General features: G+C 42.4%; 1 protein-coding gene across 1 annotated transcript; it reads left to right on the forward strand.

The window, feature by feature from the left end:
- The first annotated feature begins 6,923 nt into the window (after positions 1-6,923).
- On the forward strand, positions 6,924-14,658 carry FAM210B (family with sequence similarity 210 member B). The gene is made up of 3 exons (XM_065691915.1): positions 6,924-7,166; positions 10,054-10,226; positions 11,649-14,658. Exons 1-3 carry the CDS (start codon positions 6,990-6,992, stop codon positions 11,863-11,865), a joined length of 567 nt encoding a protein of 188 aa, XP_065547987.1. The 5' UTR covers positions 6,924-6,989; the 3' UTR covers positions 11,866-14,658.
- Positions 14,659-14,880: the final 222 nt, after the last annotated feature.

Here is a 14,880-nt window from a genome sequence, read left to right on the forward strand (position 1 = left end):
TTTGTTTTATTGCAATATTGGTAGGGAGCAAAGGGCAGCAAAAGCTGCACTTGAGAATCTGAGTCATGGGCCTCTACAGCAGAATGTTATCAACTATTTACATGGCTTTTAAGCCTGAAGGGGAAGAGGACAACTGGCTTTTGTATTTGTGATAACAATTTGAGATTGCTGAATGTTTAGGAAAACAAATATAAAACATGTCTCTTGACTAATTTTTCCTAAATTCTCATGAAGTGAATTATGATCATCACATTATTCAGTCAGTAGTGAGTCAACTCAAAAAACAAATCTAAAGGAGTTTATACAGATTTGAAGGGAATCAGAAAAGGTGTAAAACAGCTTGAGGAGGCAAAGCTTCTAATTTTGTCCCCATAATTTTTGACTTCACAAAAAAAAACATTACCTGTTTTAACAGCAGCAGATATTAAAAAGAATTCACTAAACAGCATCATTTTGCATCCATCCCTGTGTTAGATTCATCAGCACAAGTCATTGCACTTCTGCTGGGATAGCTGAGTTCATCTGGTTTAAAAATTTGATAGCTTTTTTCCAGAGGTATGGGTCTAAAGCAGACACCCTTCCTCGGAGTGGGCTGCACTGAATGATAAATTAAATAGCCATCTGAAATCTTATCTAAATGCCAAACCCCAGGTACCTGAATGAATTGTTTGCACTTTACTGCAAAATAAATATCAATCTAAGGGATGGTAAATTCTTCACAGACACAAGGATTGGAAACTTTGCTAGATACTCAAAAAGGTGACTTAAATGGTGAAGCCTGGCTTTCAAACTGTGAGTAGGTATGTGATAACACATTTCAAGAAACTAACAGTGGATACAGAAACTATTGCTGCTTCAAATGCAACCCAGGTTAATAGCTCCTGAAAGGTGAGAACAGCCGGTGACTTCCATGAAGTCAGTTGTGTGTCCTCAGTGCAGCATTAATACACAGAGACAGGGCAAAAAAGGGCAAGAGCTGCTTGAACCTGGAGGCTGAGCTACCCTCCATGTTAGGGTAAAACGCATTAGTGGGTGCCAGGGAAGCTGCTTCTGCTGCCACTCTCTTTAGTTTATCTGTTCTGTGAAAAAAATCAACTTCTTGCTTTGCTGCCTTCTTGCTTTTCCCACACCTAGCAGGAGACATCAGATGGGATTTTCACTCACAGATGTCCAAATGGCTGTATATCACACCATTCAAATGAAAAGACATCTCATCAGATTACTGGAGAGGACTCTTGTGGAGAGTAGAATTAATGCTGCTGATTTGTTGTGTCAACTAAGGCACCAATATCCTGAAAAACTCTGCTTTCTCCATGAGGAAGAGTGGGATCTTCACTGCTCAACAGCAACAGTCTGCTCACACATGTGCATGCCAAGGATGGGCACATGAAATCAGCAGCAGATCACATAAATACAAGCAATATGGATGTTTTCACTTTTTTTTTTCCTCTCTCTTTTTATTGTACAACCCTTTTCTTCTCAACAAGAATAGGGAGTCAAAGAGCGAGATCTGCTTAGTAGCTCAAATTCAACTTTGTGCAGAGGCTCCCACAAGTCATCACACAAATTGAAATATTAGCTTTCAGAGGGATTGGGGCTGAAGCCACAATAAATGAAAGTTCCCACATACCTCCAGGGCCCTGAAATGAAACAGGGCCACACAGCCCCATTTTTCAAGGATTTGCAAGTAAATAAAGCAACTAATTCCTCCTCTGCTGTCTTGTTTGGAGATTTTTCTCACCCTAAATTCCCCTCACTGACAAAAATATCTGGGCTGGCTTCCTTCAGATTTAGCTATCCTAGCAGGGCAATCTTCTCCCACTGGAATAAAAGATACTAAGTTTTAATGATTTTCCCCTGTTTTACCTTGAGGAGGAAGATGTCCCTGAAAGGTTAGTATACAGTTGAGCATTCGTAACACAGAAATTTCCTACTATGTTTGTAAACTGCCAATGGATTCCTCAAATAATAAACAGTCATTGTGTTATACTTTGCACAGGTACAAATTTTAATTTCAAGGCAATAAAATTTCCTGATATTCCTTTCCTGATATCATTTTAATTCATAGTCATCAACTACCCACATTATCTCATCTTCTTAATATAAACACCTGCGGGACACAATGTGAAAAATCCAATGTACTAAAGAACTAGGCCACTTCAAAGTTGTTCACATGCCGTGCCTCTAATTTGCTATTAAAAAGAAATATTAGCTTCTTTTGTGAATGAGGTTCATGATCAGTTCCCAAATTCTCTCATTATATTTATGTACATGGCATTACTAGATTTGTAAAAATACTAAACAATATAGCTTCCATCATGCACAAGCAATCAACTCCCACTCTCATATAGGAACCAATTCCTACTTGTCCATTAGAAGGCATTATATCTTGGAACTAGAACATTCACGATCCCCAAATTATTTGTAGATTAAATGATTTGAAAAATGTGTCATGAATTAGCTCTTGTGCAATTTATAAAATTTAGAAGACTTCTAAGATTTATTTGTCATCAAAACATCATTGTAGTTTGACTGAGACATTATTAAAAGTAGGCTGTTACTGAATTACTAATCACATTTACCCTTACAAATGTATTTAACTCCTGAACTAGCTCATTGCAGGGTCCCACAACCAGCACTTTTGACAAACCGCAGATTGAACAATTCTGCATACTTCAGTTCTGTCACTGTGCCTATAGCGCTGTGAAACCAAGAGAGATTTTGACTTCAAAAAGTCAAATTATGGAAGGGAAAGTATAATATAAGGGGTTTACAATAGATATCTTGATAAAGGGTACCCCCTGTGCTACTTCATTATAAGTGTTCTGATAAAAGCATGATGAACATTTCTGACAAATTTTATGAGAAAGGCCATTGCAGAAAAATCTTCACCTCCTGGGAATCCAAATGCATCTTCTGGTGATATTTTACTTACTGCCTCTTTAGCAATCTCTCGTCTTAATTCACAGCTTTACTCTTACTGACAATAAACAGTAACTATGCAATAATAACACAAACAACACAAAACCAGAGCAGCACTATCTGATTGTTGGAAAATTACAAAAGGGAAATAACAGAAAATCTACATAACAACAGGCTGAGAGAGGAAGCAGTGGTCCAGACAGGACACAAATGCTGTAGATGAAGTACATTGTCAACCTAAACCTATTTTCACGTAATAGATCCCAAAGCCATCTTGATTTGCGAATTTTGGGATTCACACCTTGACACACTGTGCTCTTGTTTGAGGACTGCTGAACATTCTTTTGAGATCTGTAAATATTTTGTCATTTTGCAGCATCCTTTTTTTTTTCCAGTGTGTCTTATGTTTTAGCAGAGATACCAAAACACTTTGATACAAGTGCTTGTGAGAAAATGAATGACAGAGAAATAAGTACACTTATATGAGAAAAACTATTACAGTGTTACTTGTTAATTAATATAAAGATTTATATTCTAATTATCAAAGATAAATAGGACAATTTGAGGTAATTTTAGAAAAATGAAAATTACTAGTCAGTCCTGCTTGCTAACAATAGCAATCATCTCTATTGACACATTCAACTGCTTTGCACCCACTCTGGTGGACACAGGGTTATGTCCTTCCATGGGATCTAGTAAGGACAATTACTAGTTACAGCTAGTAAATAGGAGTTCAAGGCAGTTCTTTCTTAGGCCTAAAGTCTTGTTCTCCCACTTGTGCCAGACATTAAGTTAGCATACATGGCGCCCATCTACAAGAATAGATGGAATGAAGATTCAGGGAACTATAGGCCTGTAAGCCTGGTCCCAGAGCCAGGAAAGGTTATGGAGCAGATTCAATTGAGTGCCATCAAGCAGCACATATGGGACAAGGAGATCAGGCCCAGTCAACATGAGTTTATGAAAGGCAGGTTCTGCTTGATTAACTTGATCTCCTTCTGTGACAAGGTGACCCACTGAGTGAATGAGGGTAAGGCTGTGGATGTTGTCTACGTAGACTTTAGTAAAGCCCCTTTGACACTGTTTTCCACAGCATTCTCCTGGAGAAACTGGATGCTGATGGCCTGGACTGTTCACTGCAGGACTGTTCGCTAGCTGGATGGCTAGGTCCAAAGAGTGGTGGTGAAAGGAGTTAAATCCAGTTCCCAATTTGGGGAACACAAGTGGTGTTCCCCATGTCTCAGTGTTGGGGCCAGTTCTGCTATTATCTTTATCAATGATCTGGATGAGGGTATTGGGGGTACCCTCAGTACATTTCCAGATGACAGTAAGTTGGGTGAGAGTGTTGATCTGCTTGAAGGTAGGAAGGCTCTACAGAGGGATCTGGACAAGCTGGATTGATGGGGTGAGGCTCTCCCTGCACTTGCGAACTATCTTCACATTAAGGCATCTTAAGCCCAGGTGTTTGCTTGGTTTTCAATGAGGTTACATCATTTGATGTTTATGGCATTGCTCCTTCTTGCTTCTAGCAAAATCTCCCACTGAGACTTTGGAAACAGCAGCCAGCCACATAAAACTGCCAACCATAATGCTTTTATGCCTCATTAACTGACCTCCTGATCTTTCCTGCATTTGCCCAGGCTTTCTAGACAGCCAGCAGCAGCATAACACATATGTCACAGGAGAGCAGTTCTGCGTTCTCTACCATGCAGCGGCTCTAATGGGTCTGCCAGACAAACACAGGGAAGTGTCCAGTGTCTTTGTGCAGAGTCCAGTGGTGGTTCATGTCAGCAGAACTCAACTGACATCTCCCTTAGTGAGACCAAAATTAACTCCTGGATTTTCCTATAATTCATTGAAAAATGATGACAAAAGTGAAATGTGCTATGATTAGAGCATTGCCACATTAGTATCATCTGTCTGCTCAGGTGGTGCTGGTGAATAAATTGTCACTGAAAACACATCAACAAATTGCTTTGGAATTGTAATAAATGTAAATACTTGAACATGAGTATGTGAAGTTGTGTTCCAAGGAACTACAAAGCAGAGAGAGACTGGATTTATGAGGCAAGAACTAAAGGAAGTGTAAAACCCTAGAAGTGGCAGTGCTGTTTATTATACCCAGAACAGACTCTATTTTAATGCATGCAAAACTCTCTCCCTCTCTTCCTCCAATATACTCCCTGAAACCCATCTGTTCCATGGCACATTGCACTTAACAAGAGCCACCCACCATGCCGTTTCAGCACCATGCATTCAGTGCTGTCCTGTGCAGCTCCAGCTTGTGCTCCTAAACTGCAAGCTCTTCCGGAGGGAAAACCTATTTATCTGACACAGCGCTCCTATTGTACTCAGCCCTGTATGCTTACATCCCTGCAAAAACAACATGCCTGAAGAGGAAACGCTTAGACACCAGGAAAAGAGAAGTCATTTATTGCTGGAGCTCAGCATTCAGATGCATTGTTTCAGTACATTAATGTAGTATTTACCCTCCCCACCCCAGTGAGCAGCCTTGTCTATGATGGCAAGAAGCCACCATTTCAGAAAACTGCAGCCACTGCAGTTATGAAATGTTGGCATTGTGCAGGATGAGGAGCAGTGGCCATGAACTAAACCATGAGGAGTTTCACTTCAACATGAGGAAGAACTTCCTTATGTTGAGGGTGGCAGAGCACATGAACAGGCTGCCCAGGGGGTTTTGAAGTCTCCCTCTCTGAAGCCATCCCAAACCCGCCTGCACACGTTCCTGTGTGACCTGCTCTAGGTGGCCCTGCCTTGGCAGGGAGTTGGACTGGATGATCTCCAGAGATCCTTTCCAACACCAATGACTCTGTGAACCATAGGTATTAACCACAGTGCAGGTCGGTCTTCCTCCCACGGAACAAGTGACAGGCTGAAAGGGAATGGCCTCAGGTTGTGCCAGGGGAGGTTTAGATTGGCTATTATGACAAATTTCTTCAGCAAAAGGGTGGTCAAGCACTGGAACAGGCTGCCCAGGGAAGTGTTGGAGTCCCCATCCCTGGAGGCATTTTACAGACATTGCGATGTGGCACCTGGAGACACGGTTTAGTGATGGAGTTAGTAATGCTGGGTTAATGGTTGGACTCAATGATCTTAAAGATCTTTTCCAACCTACACAATTCTATGATTCTGCGTTCAGTAGCATTAGTATTGAATAGCTGGAACACTGCAGAAGGTCTGGAAATCACTGCAATTATCCTCTGATCCTGAAAATTACTGACCAACCAAAGCCCTGCTCATTGCAATAGAGCTCCCCAGGGCACCGGGATTCACCCCCTCTCCATCCAGCATCTCCAGCTCCCCCACTGATGTTACACTTCAGTGGTATTTTTAAGTCATACTTGTCCTGTTGTGGTTTTAATGTAGAAACAAGATGAAAACGTGAGACCGTCTCAGTGCTTGTGGGAAGCTTCTTCTGGTCTCAGAGATGCTATGAACCCTTTGGAGCTGGATAAGCTCTGTGCTTGCACTCTGCCCTGCACCATGAAGCCCTGGCAAATTACCAGAGCTCTTCTAGATAAAGCCAGTAACTAAATAAACTGCTTGCACCGTGAGCCCAGGCACCGGACCTGCAGCAGCAATGACACCTTAACCACCTCTCCACTTCAGCGCACATGCAGACTTCGGGAGCATGCCGAAAAGGCGACAGGCACCGCCTCCCCTTCACACTTACAAGACTGAATACCACCGAGGGGAGTGAAAAGGCGATTTTCCCGGTCTAGCGAGCTATCTGCAAAGCCACACCGCAAAGCTGCAGTAGTCACCCCCATACAGCTCCCTCCGGAAGGGCTGGGGAGCGGGTAGCCAGCCAAGCTGGCGCAGGACACTGTCCCTGAACACCTTTCTCCCCTCAGACAACCAGCGAGCACTCACTCTCCTCAAGGAGAGCCAAACAACCCCACCCAGCGACGGACACCCTCCTCCTTAAAGGGATGGCACCCTCCTCCTTAAAGGGGTAGCGCCCATAAGCACGCCCCGCCCGGCAGGAGGGGCGGGTGCTCGGTGTGTCATGTCTGTCCGCCCGCCGTGCTGGCCGCGCCGCTGTTATGTACCGCCTGCTGCGCCTGGGCCCGCTGCGGCCGCTGGTGCCCCCGCGCAGCGCCCCGCTGCTCGCTGCCGCCGCTCCCCGCGGCCTGTGCTGCGGTCCGCGGCCGGCCTGGGCTGGCCTCAGCCCGCCGCTGCCCCTGGTAACGCTGCGATCCGCCGCCGGCAGCTCCGCCAAGGTAGGGGAGCGGGGAGGGGGCTCGGTGGGACCCGGTCTCCTGAGGTACTGCCCTGTGTGAGGGGGCAGCGCGGCCCGGGGCCCGCCTCTGAGGGAAGATGTCTCGGTGAGGAGCGCGTCGTAGCTTTGATTAAAGCACAAAGTTGTCGTGGCCTGGAAGGGTTCCCCAGCTCTTTGCGGGTGTGTGCAAGGTTAGGGGTTCGGCTGGCCTGCAGCACCCTGGCGTGTTTGCCCTGCGAGCTGCGGAGTGTGAGCACTTCGGGTGAGTCGTGAGCAGATAAAGGGGTTTCGGTAGCTCACGCGGAGCGGGGCAGGCGGGTGCTGCCGGTGACCGTGGCTGAAAGGGTTTGCTGAGCGCGGCGGCGGGTCGCAGCCTGGCTGGGCCGTGTCATCTGCTGAGAGGTAAGACCCGAGCGTGCACCCCGCTGGGGATGTGTTCCACTGCGCTTTCAACACCCAGGCGAGTTCTTGGAGGTGGGAAGGGAAAAGTAATGCGAGTTTCTGCTGTTACAGAATCAGAGTGGTTTGGGTTGGAAAGGACCGTAAGATGGTTGGGTTCCAACCTCCCTGCCACGGGTCGCATTAGGCCATGTTGCCCAAGGCTATGTCCAGTCTGGCCTTGAACGCTGCCAGGGATGGAGCATTCACCACTTCCTTGGGTAACTTGTGCCAGCGCCTCAGCACCTTCACAGTAAAGAACTTCTTCCTTATAGCTAACCTGAGCTGCTTTTGTTTAAGCCCACTGCACCTCGTCCTGTCGCTACAGTCCCTAATGAAGAGGCCCTCTGTGGTATCCCTTTAGGTCCCCTTCAGGTATTGAAAGGCTGCTTTCACTGCATTCATTGTTTTGGGGTGTTGTTTTTTCTTTTTGTAATTTGAATTTACTCAGTATGAAAAATTACATGCAGGTGTTTTTTCCAGTTCAGGAGGTTATTAAATCGTGTTCATACTGTATTTCAGTAGGATACAGGGACCTGCTTGACACCTGCTTGTGAATGTAAGCTTTCAATACAAAGCCTCATGTACAGTTTTAATTTCCACAGTTTAATATTCAGGTTAATTTTGGTAGCCTCATTGCAAAGCATAACATGATGCTTCAAATTTGTTTTCATGTCCTTAGTTTTCTTAGGAAGCTGAATCCTTGCCTAAATTATGTGAACAGAACTGGCTTTCTAGGAGAAATATTGTAGCAGAATTACATGGCAAAAGGGTAGCTTTCTCTGCTAAGTTGTAAGTTGTTGAGGACACAACTGTCCTGAGTAATCCAAATAACATCTGTCAAAGTGAGACTTTTTTAACATCTTGCTTCAGTACCATGCAGAAATTGCCTGGCTTGTGAGCCTGAGAGCATGAGTGAATTGAAATGTACTTGAATGATGAGAACAAGCTATTCTTCAGTCTTTATAATCCATCTTGCAGTTGTGGCTGTGAGACATGGGAGTTCCCCTGAGGCTTATGTATCTGTAGATTTGCCAGCTCCTATTTTCATGGCAGCCGTGTGAAGAAAAGCCTTGTGTTTGGCTCCTTAGATTAGTAATATCATCTTTGGATGAAAAATTCACTGTAAGCTGTTAAGTCTTAAACCACCATTCAAACCATGCTTGGCTTTTAAGAAAATCACACTGCTGAATAAATGAGCATTCTTGACTAAACACATGCTGTTGGTTGAATTGTTAGGACAGCTTTTGGCAGAAGGTACTGTGAGACTGTTTTGTTCAGTTTGGCTCATGAGCCAAAAAAAAACCCCGAACCTAACATTATCTATTATTTTTTTAAAGATATGATAATCAGAATAAGTTGAGCTACACAATTCCCTAAATACATATTTAGAGAAAACAGCAGCAAAGTGGTGTGGTTGGTATGTTTGTAATCACACATTAAAGCCGGTTCATCCTACCATGAATGTTGTGGGAGGATCCTCTCATGTGCACTCATGTGCACTCTCACTGACTCCAGGGATTAATCAAAAGTATTTTTCTTCTAATTTTCTTCTAATTGAAAGCAATCTACAGCAGGACAAAGTGCTGCCAGGCACTCAGTAGCTGTCACTGTCCTGTGGGCAGCAGTGGCCTTTAGTGTGCTTGACAGGTTGTCATGACTGCTGCTGAATTCAGCTGGAAAGAAAGGACTCTTCTAATCTTTCCTGACAACTGCTCGCTAATTAGAGAAAAATCCCGAGGTCTCTGTGGAAACGTTTTCTTTCTCCAGTTTGTATTTCTTCTATGGCAAGTATGAGGAGGTATCCAAGGGCTGTCTTTTTTACTAGCCCTTCTTTGCCTGCATCACACTATCACATTGCTCTGGGGTATATTTTCATATGAAGTTCTGCACTTTAAATTTACCCAGATGAAAGCTGTCAATAAAGTTCACTATGACAAATGAAAAAACTTTTCAGTGAAGTTAGGCTATTTACACCAGCACTGGCATGTCTGTGTAGCTATTGTCTACACTGTGTCAACAGCATTGCTCATGGCTGTCAGCAGCAGTTCCCTGGTTCTTTGTTTTTTCAGCTGATCTACAGAGTGTGATTTATAGGAACTTAAATGTTGGACTTCTATCAGGAAGTTGCTAGTGAGTGAGCATCAGTTGGTATCGTGTCGGCTTCCAGTGTCATGAGCAACTTAGCTCTTGAGCAAAAAGCTGTGTTACAAGAATTCGCTGTATAAAGCTGAGCAGTGGGTGTAAGCAAAGATCTCTTTGGCACCTCTGTCTCATCTCTCAAGTGACTGCTATACTGATGCGAAAGAGCAAAAATGTGTTACTACCTTCCCAAAGCATTCTGAGCAGTGCTGTATGCAAGCCACTTCTTTCATTATTTCAGATTGGCTCAACTGGCTGGAATATGGTATTGTGCTTAATGGTAATAAATACTTTTGTTTTCTTTTTAGGACACAGGTGGATCCTCTGAAAAGGCAGCCACAGATCCCAGTGGTGAAAACAAGAAACTCAACAAATCCCAGCAGCTGAAACGAGTGTTTAAAGAGTATGGTGCTGTAGGGGTTTCATTCCATGTTGGAATTTCATTAGTATCTCTAGGTATCTTCTACCTGGCTGTGTCAAGGTGAGGTTTTTACAGTTGTCTGTAGCCTCTAGTTAATGGTTTAGCCAAGAAAAATATCTTACTATTGTGCTTATTTCTGCAAGGGGACATTTACTTTGTGCCCCTTTGATCTATACACAGTAATGTTCTGTATTTTGAGTTTAGATAGATCTGTTAATGGATCTAATCTCCCATCAGGCATGAGAGAAGTTGGATGTACATGGTCTTTTTATTTTGCATAAGTTCAAGATCCATGGTGGGCAGGTGAAAACAGCAGAGTGGAGACTGCACTGGAGCAACTAAACAGATGAGAGAATTCGTTTTTGTTCTGCAGAGATATCTTTTATTTTCATGCAGTAGCATGGTCTGTAGAGATAGAGCCACACAAAAGCGCTGGTGCTTAGAGATAAATTTGTTTTTCTGGATGTTGAACTCTGTTTTTGCAGTTGAACTGCAGAAGGTAGCAGATTCTGAAACAGGATTAGATTAAAAAAGAAAATACTAGATAACCATATAGGAGTCAGGTGGGAAATTGTGTCTGTGGCTCCTGGTGCGAATGCCTCAGTTATAAATAATCTTTCAGCATGAGATATTCCAGTTGAGGAGATAGGGAAACACACTATCCCTCAGAATATTCCCTGCTGCTTACTCTTGCCTTCAGTGAGGATATGTGAATGCTGATTTCTCTCATTTAGTACATCGTGGCACACACAGGGTGACAATTTTCTTTCTTCAGATATGATTTAACAGCTTCAGAAAATTACTCCAAATGTGGGGACCTTGATGAAAGCTGTTACATCTGTAGAGAATTAAAATATTAATGGCTTTGGTGGATAACACTTCTTTAAGATCCATAATACTTCCTTCACTTGCTTGATTTTAGATAAGATTCTTGTCGTTTTCTCAGCTTTTGCTCCACTGTTAGAACACTCTAAGCCTAGCAACAGGTACTTCATTTGGTTTGGGTCACTCTATATTAATGTGATAAATTTCATCAAGACACAAAGAGGCTTCATTGTACATCTTGGGAAGATGAATTTCCAACACCAGTTCACAAATTTCTGACTTTTTTAAAGTTCAGAAGTAGAGAAGCAGATTCTTTTCTCTCTGAAGGTTGAACATGGGGCTGAATGTTCTCCATGCACATGCTGCAGCTATACAGTTGTAAAACTAAGAACATATTTGACTGCACAGTAACTTGTCCTTATATTTAAGGGGAAGAAGTGCATTTGATAATACTGCATGTGTTGCTGCAGAAGTCACTTAAGCTGTTACTGCTGAACTAATTGGTTGAGTTTCTTATTTAACAATATCAGATAATTTATAATAAATTCCAGTTGGATGCCATGTGAAATTCCCTGGAAAATAAAAAATGGCATTTTATATTCTTTTAGCATGCAACCTTAAAATAAACTAAAGAGATTTTGTGTTCTTTTTCCCCAGTGGAGTGGATATGACTGCAGTTCTCTTCAAACTTGGTTTCAGTGAATCATCGTTGCAATCTAAAATGGCAGCAGGCACAAGCACATTTGTGCTGGCATATGCCATTCACAAGTTGTTTGCTCCAGTAAGAATCAGCATTACCGTAGTTTCTGTGCCATTCGTTGTCCGATACTGCCGGAAGATTGGTTTCTTCAAACCTCCTACCCCAAATCCATGAGGATTTCTTGCTGGTTTTTACTCCAATGGGTTTTTTTTTGTTTGGGTTTTTTTTTTTTTTTAATGCTCTATATCCACATAGCTTTTGAGATTGTTAAATTTCTTTAAAAGACTTGTTTGGATCCATGTAAATGCTGACCTCCTCTTGCATTTCTTACTTGTTCTTTCAGGTGAATGGTGGTGAATGGTACACTGAAAAGTGCTGTCCTTATTTCCAGTTTGCCACCTCTTCTTTAGAAAAACCTGTTAAAATGGTTTTCACTGCAAGTGGTAATATAAGTGCTTGACAATGAGCAGTCTCTTCAGAACACACAGTTCTAGGACTTCATAATCTAGCTTTGGGGGCCTTAATTTTTTATTTTTTTTTTTGTCAAAATAGAGTGTCAGCAGTAGCTTGTGTCTGTGTATTTGGGAAACAGAGTAAGATTCTCTTCCTAATAGGCTGAGGGATCAACAATATCCTACTATATGAATAGCTCTTTTGGTAAGGGTATATACTGGAATCAAAAGTGGTAGGTGGGTGTTTCTTTTGTTATAAGGGGCATACATCATGACCACAGTCTTGCAGCACAACACACATGCTGAGTTAACTTAGGCAGGAGTACCCGCACACTTAATTGCACAGTAATAATTGTTTTAGCCAGAACAGGCAATGCACTGTTCTGAAACTACCTTTGAGGTGCTTCCATGTTTCAAGAGTTTATTTGAAGATGGGTTTTATTTATAGGCTAGGAGCTGGCCTTACTAAAGTCCTTTTTGTGGTGTTTATTTTTTTTTTTATGCCTATAGACTCTACTGAAATCGGTGTAACCAGAATTACCTCCTGTGGGAACATACTCCAAAGATTATCAAGTCAGAGGCAAAGATGTCTGTGGGTTTTTAATGTACTGAGATCTGGCTGTGTACTAGGCACACATCTTTTTGATCTGAAAACTAATCCTAGCAGCTTTCTGCTTCTGTGGAGGAAACTGAAATCTGCACCTGAAGTCCTGACATAGCAATTCATAGCTTCCCAAGAGCAATTCGTGTGCTATTGTCTGACAGACTTTTGAATGTACCAGTTAGAAGTGATTTTCAATCTTATTTGGATGCTGTTCCTATTAGAATGCAGCTGCACATGCACATGTTTATGTACTACTTTTCAGTTAAACTGAAGACTGAATCCCAAACACTTGAGTACTGACTGTAGCATCATGGTAAACCTGGGTTTCAGACTCAGGACTGTGCTGCTGTGAGATAGCTTAAGTCAAATCTGTCAGACTTCAGGATCTGTTCCACCTTCCAGGTCTGCTGTTTTACATTGGCCTTTGTTGATACTTACCCCAAGGTGGCTCTGACACAATCTGTTCATTCAGGAGTCTGATTTAAGTAAAATAGCAGGCAGTTACCCTGAAATTTAGTGAACTGAGAGAAAGGGAAAACTGTAGAAGAGGTAGCTTACTTCATCTGCCCTGTGGAAGCAAGCTGATACTAGAGACTGCCAGCTGAAAGCAAGGAACCCCCTTGGTCTGTGGGGCTGTGCTGTTAGCCCAGTTGAGGGGTTTGTGTCTTAGGATGGAAACAGTCCCTGCAGTGAGCAGATACACATACTGGAGGCTTAATATATAATGCATACATAGCCATCCATGGCACATGTAAAGGTGCATTACACTGGTATTTTGTGCAGTGTTTAACAGCCACAGGAGCAGGGCATACTGAGAATTAGCCTTGCAGTGTGGCCTGTCGAGCTGTAAACTGTGTCACAAAGAGAACTTATGTCACATACAGCTGCTTGGCTTACTTGTTAGAATATGGAGCCAGCACTCTGGTGCTTCACATATCTGTGTGTGGAGGAGGCATGTCTGTCCCATTCATTTGAACTAGCTGGTTATTCCCCAAAAATAAAAGCAACAAAATGCAGTTGGCTTGCTCCTGTTGTATGCCTGTTTGCAGTATGGCTGCTGAAGCTGGCAGCTTGGCCAGGGCACTAGCTTCAACTTGCCAGCTCTAATTAGAGCATAAGGAAGCTCTGCCTTTACCCCTAACTGATCTGTGTGATTATACCTGTTATGTGGATGGAAGCTTCATGCAGTTCTTGCCTATCAAACAGTGCACTATGTACACCACAGCTGAAGGGTTAGCATGGTATGACAATGTGCAACAAACAGTAGTGCAGCTTTCTGTGACCTGCTACATTCTAGAGCAAGTAGCATATTTTTAAATTTCAAGTGGGCAGTCACTGTTTCTTAATAGTAAGTTTTACTTTGGCTTTTTTTCTCTCCTGGTCACAGAAGCCTTTGTGTTTTGTTTTTTTTCCTGCATGTCCTCTCTGTTTGTATCGATTCAGGGCAATGTTCCATTAACAAGGATAACAGAAGAATTCCAGAATCATCATGTGGCAGCCTTGATATATTTAATCAGTCATTTCTGATAAGTACATTTTGTCCTAGAGTTGATAGAAAAGGAAGATGCAAGCTTTTTCTGAAATGTCTCTCTATAAATCAGGAATCATTTAAAGCAAATGCACCTCAAAGTTCTTAGTGCTGGTACTTTTATCTGGCAACTTCCTTGCTGTAAAGAAACAGCTTCATTTAAATTATGACCAGGATTCAGATGACCTATTCAGATAAAACATGGTTGTATAAACTACTGGCAATTTTAGATGAAGGTTTTTTTACAAAGTATTATATTAATTTGAGAGTATATTTTTTGAATTCTAGAATCCTTGCTTTAAAAAGGTTTTTTTAAATGGCTTGTAAAATAGCAATGACCTTTAAAGCCTTATAATGAAAATACAATAAATTGCTTTCTCTTAGTTTGCTTGGAGTTTTATCAGTTTGTATGCTTTGGTAGCAAGTGTCCTGACCCTTGCTCCATTTTAGGGAATAACATCTTACAACACCAGATGTTAACATTAGTTCCCGTTACATATCCCATTGGAAAACTGTACTTTCCAGACCTTTCTCCCAGAAGTGCTTTCAGACTGTGTTGTCTTTGAATAACTGCATTTAAAATATGAACCTAGGCTTCTGCCTAG

The sequence above is a fragment of the Lathamus discolor genome, chromosome 11 (assembly GCF_037157495.1).
Source record: "Lathamus discolor isolate bLatDis1 chromosome 11, bLatDis1.hap1, whole genome shotgun sequence".
In the NCBI taxonomy this organism is placed as follows: Eukaryota; Metazoa; Chordata; class Aves; order Psittaciformes; family Psittacidae; genus Lathamus; species Lathamus discolor.

Coding starts and splice junctions, on each gene's coding strand:
- FAM210B (XM_065691915.1), top strand. CDS start 6,990: ATGTACCGCCTGCTGCGCCTGGGCCCGCTGCGGCCGCTGGTGCCCCCG. Junction 7,167..10,053: donor CCGCCGGCAGCTCCGCCAAG/GTAGGGGAGCGG, acceptor TTTTCTTTTTAG/GACACAGGTGGATCCTCTGA. Junction 10,227..11,648: donor TTCTACCTGGCTGTGTCAAG/GTGAGGTTTTTA, acceptor CTTTTTCCCCAG/TGGAGTGGATATGACTGCAG.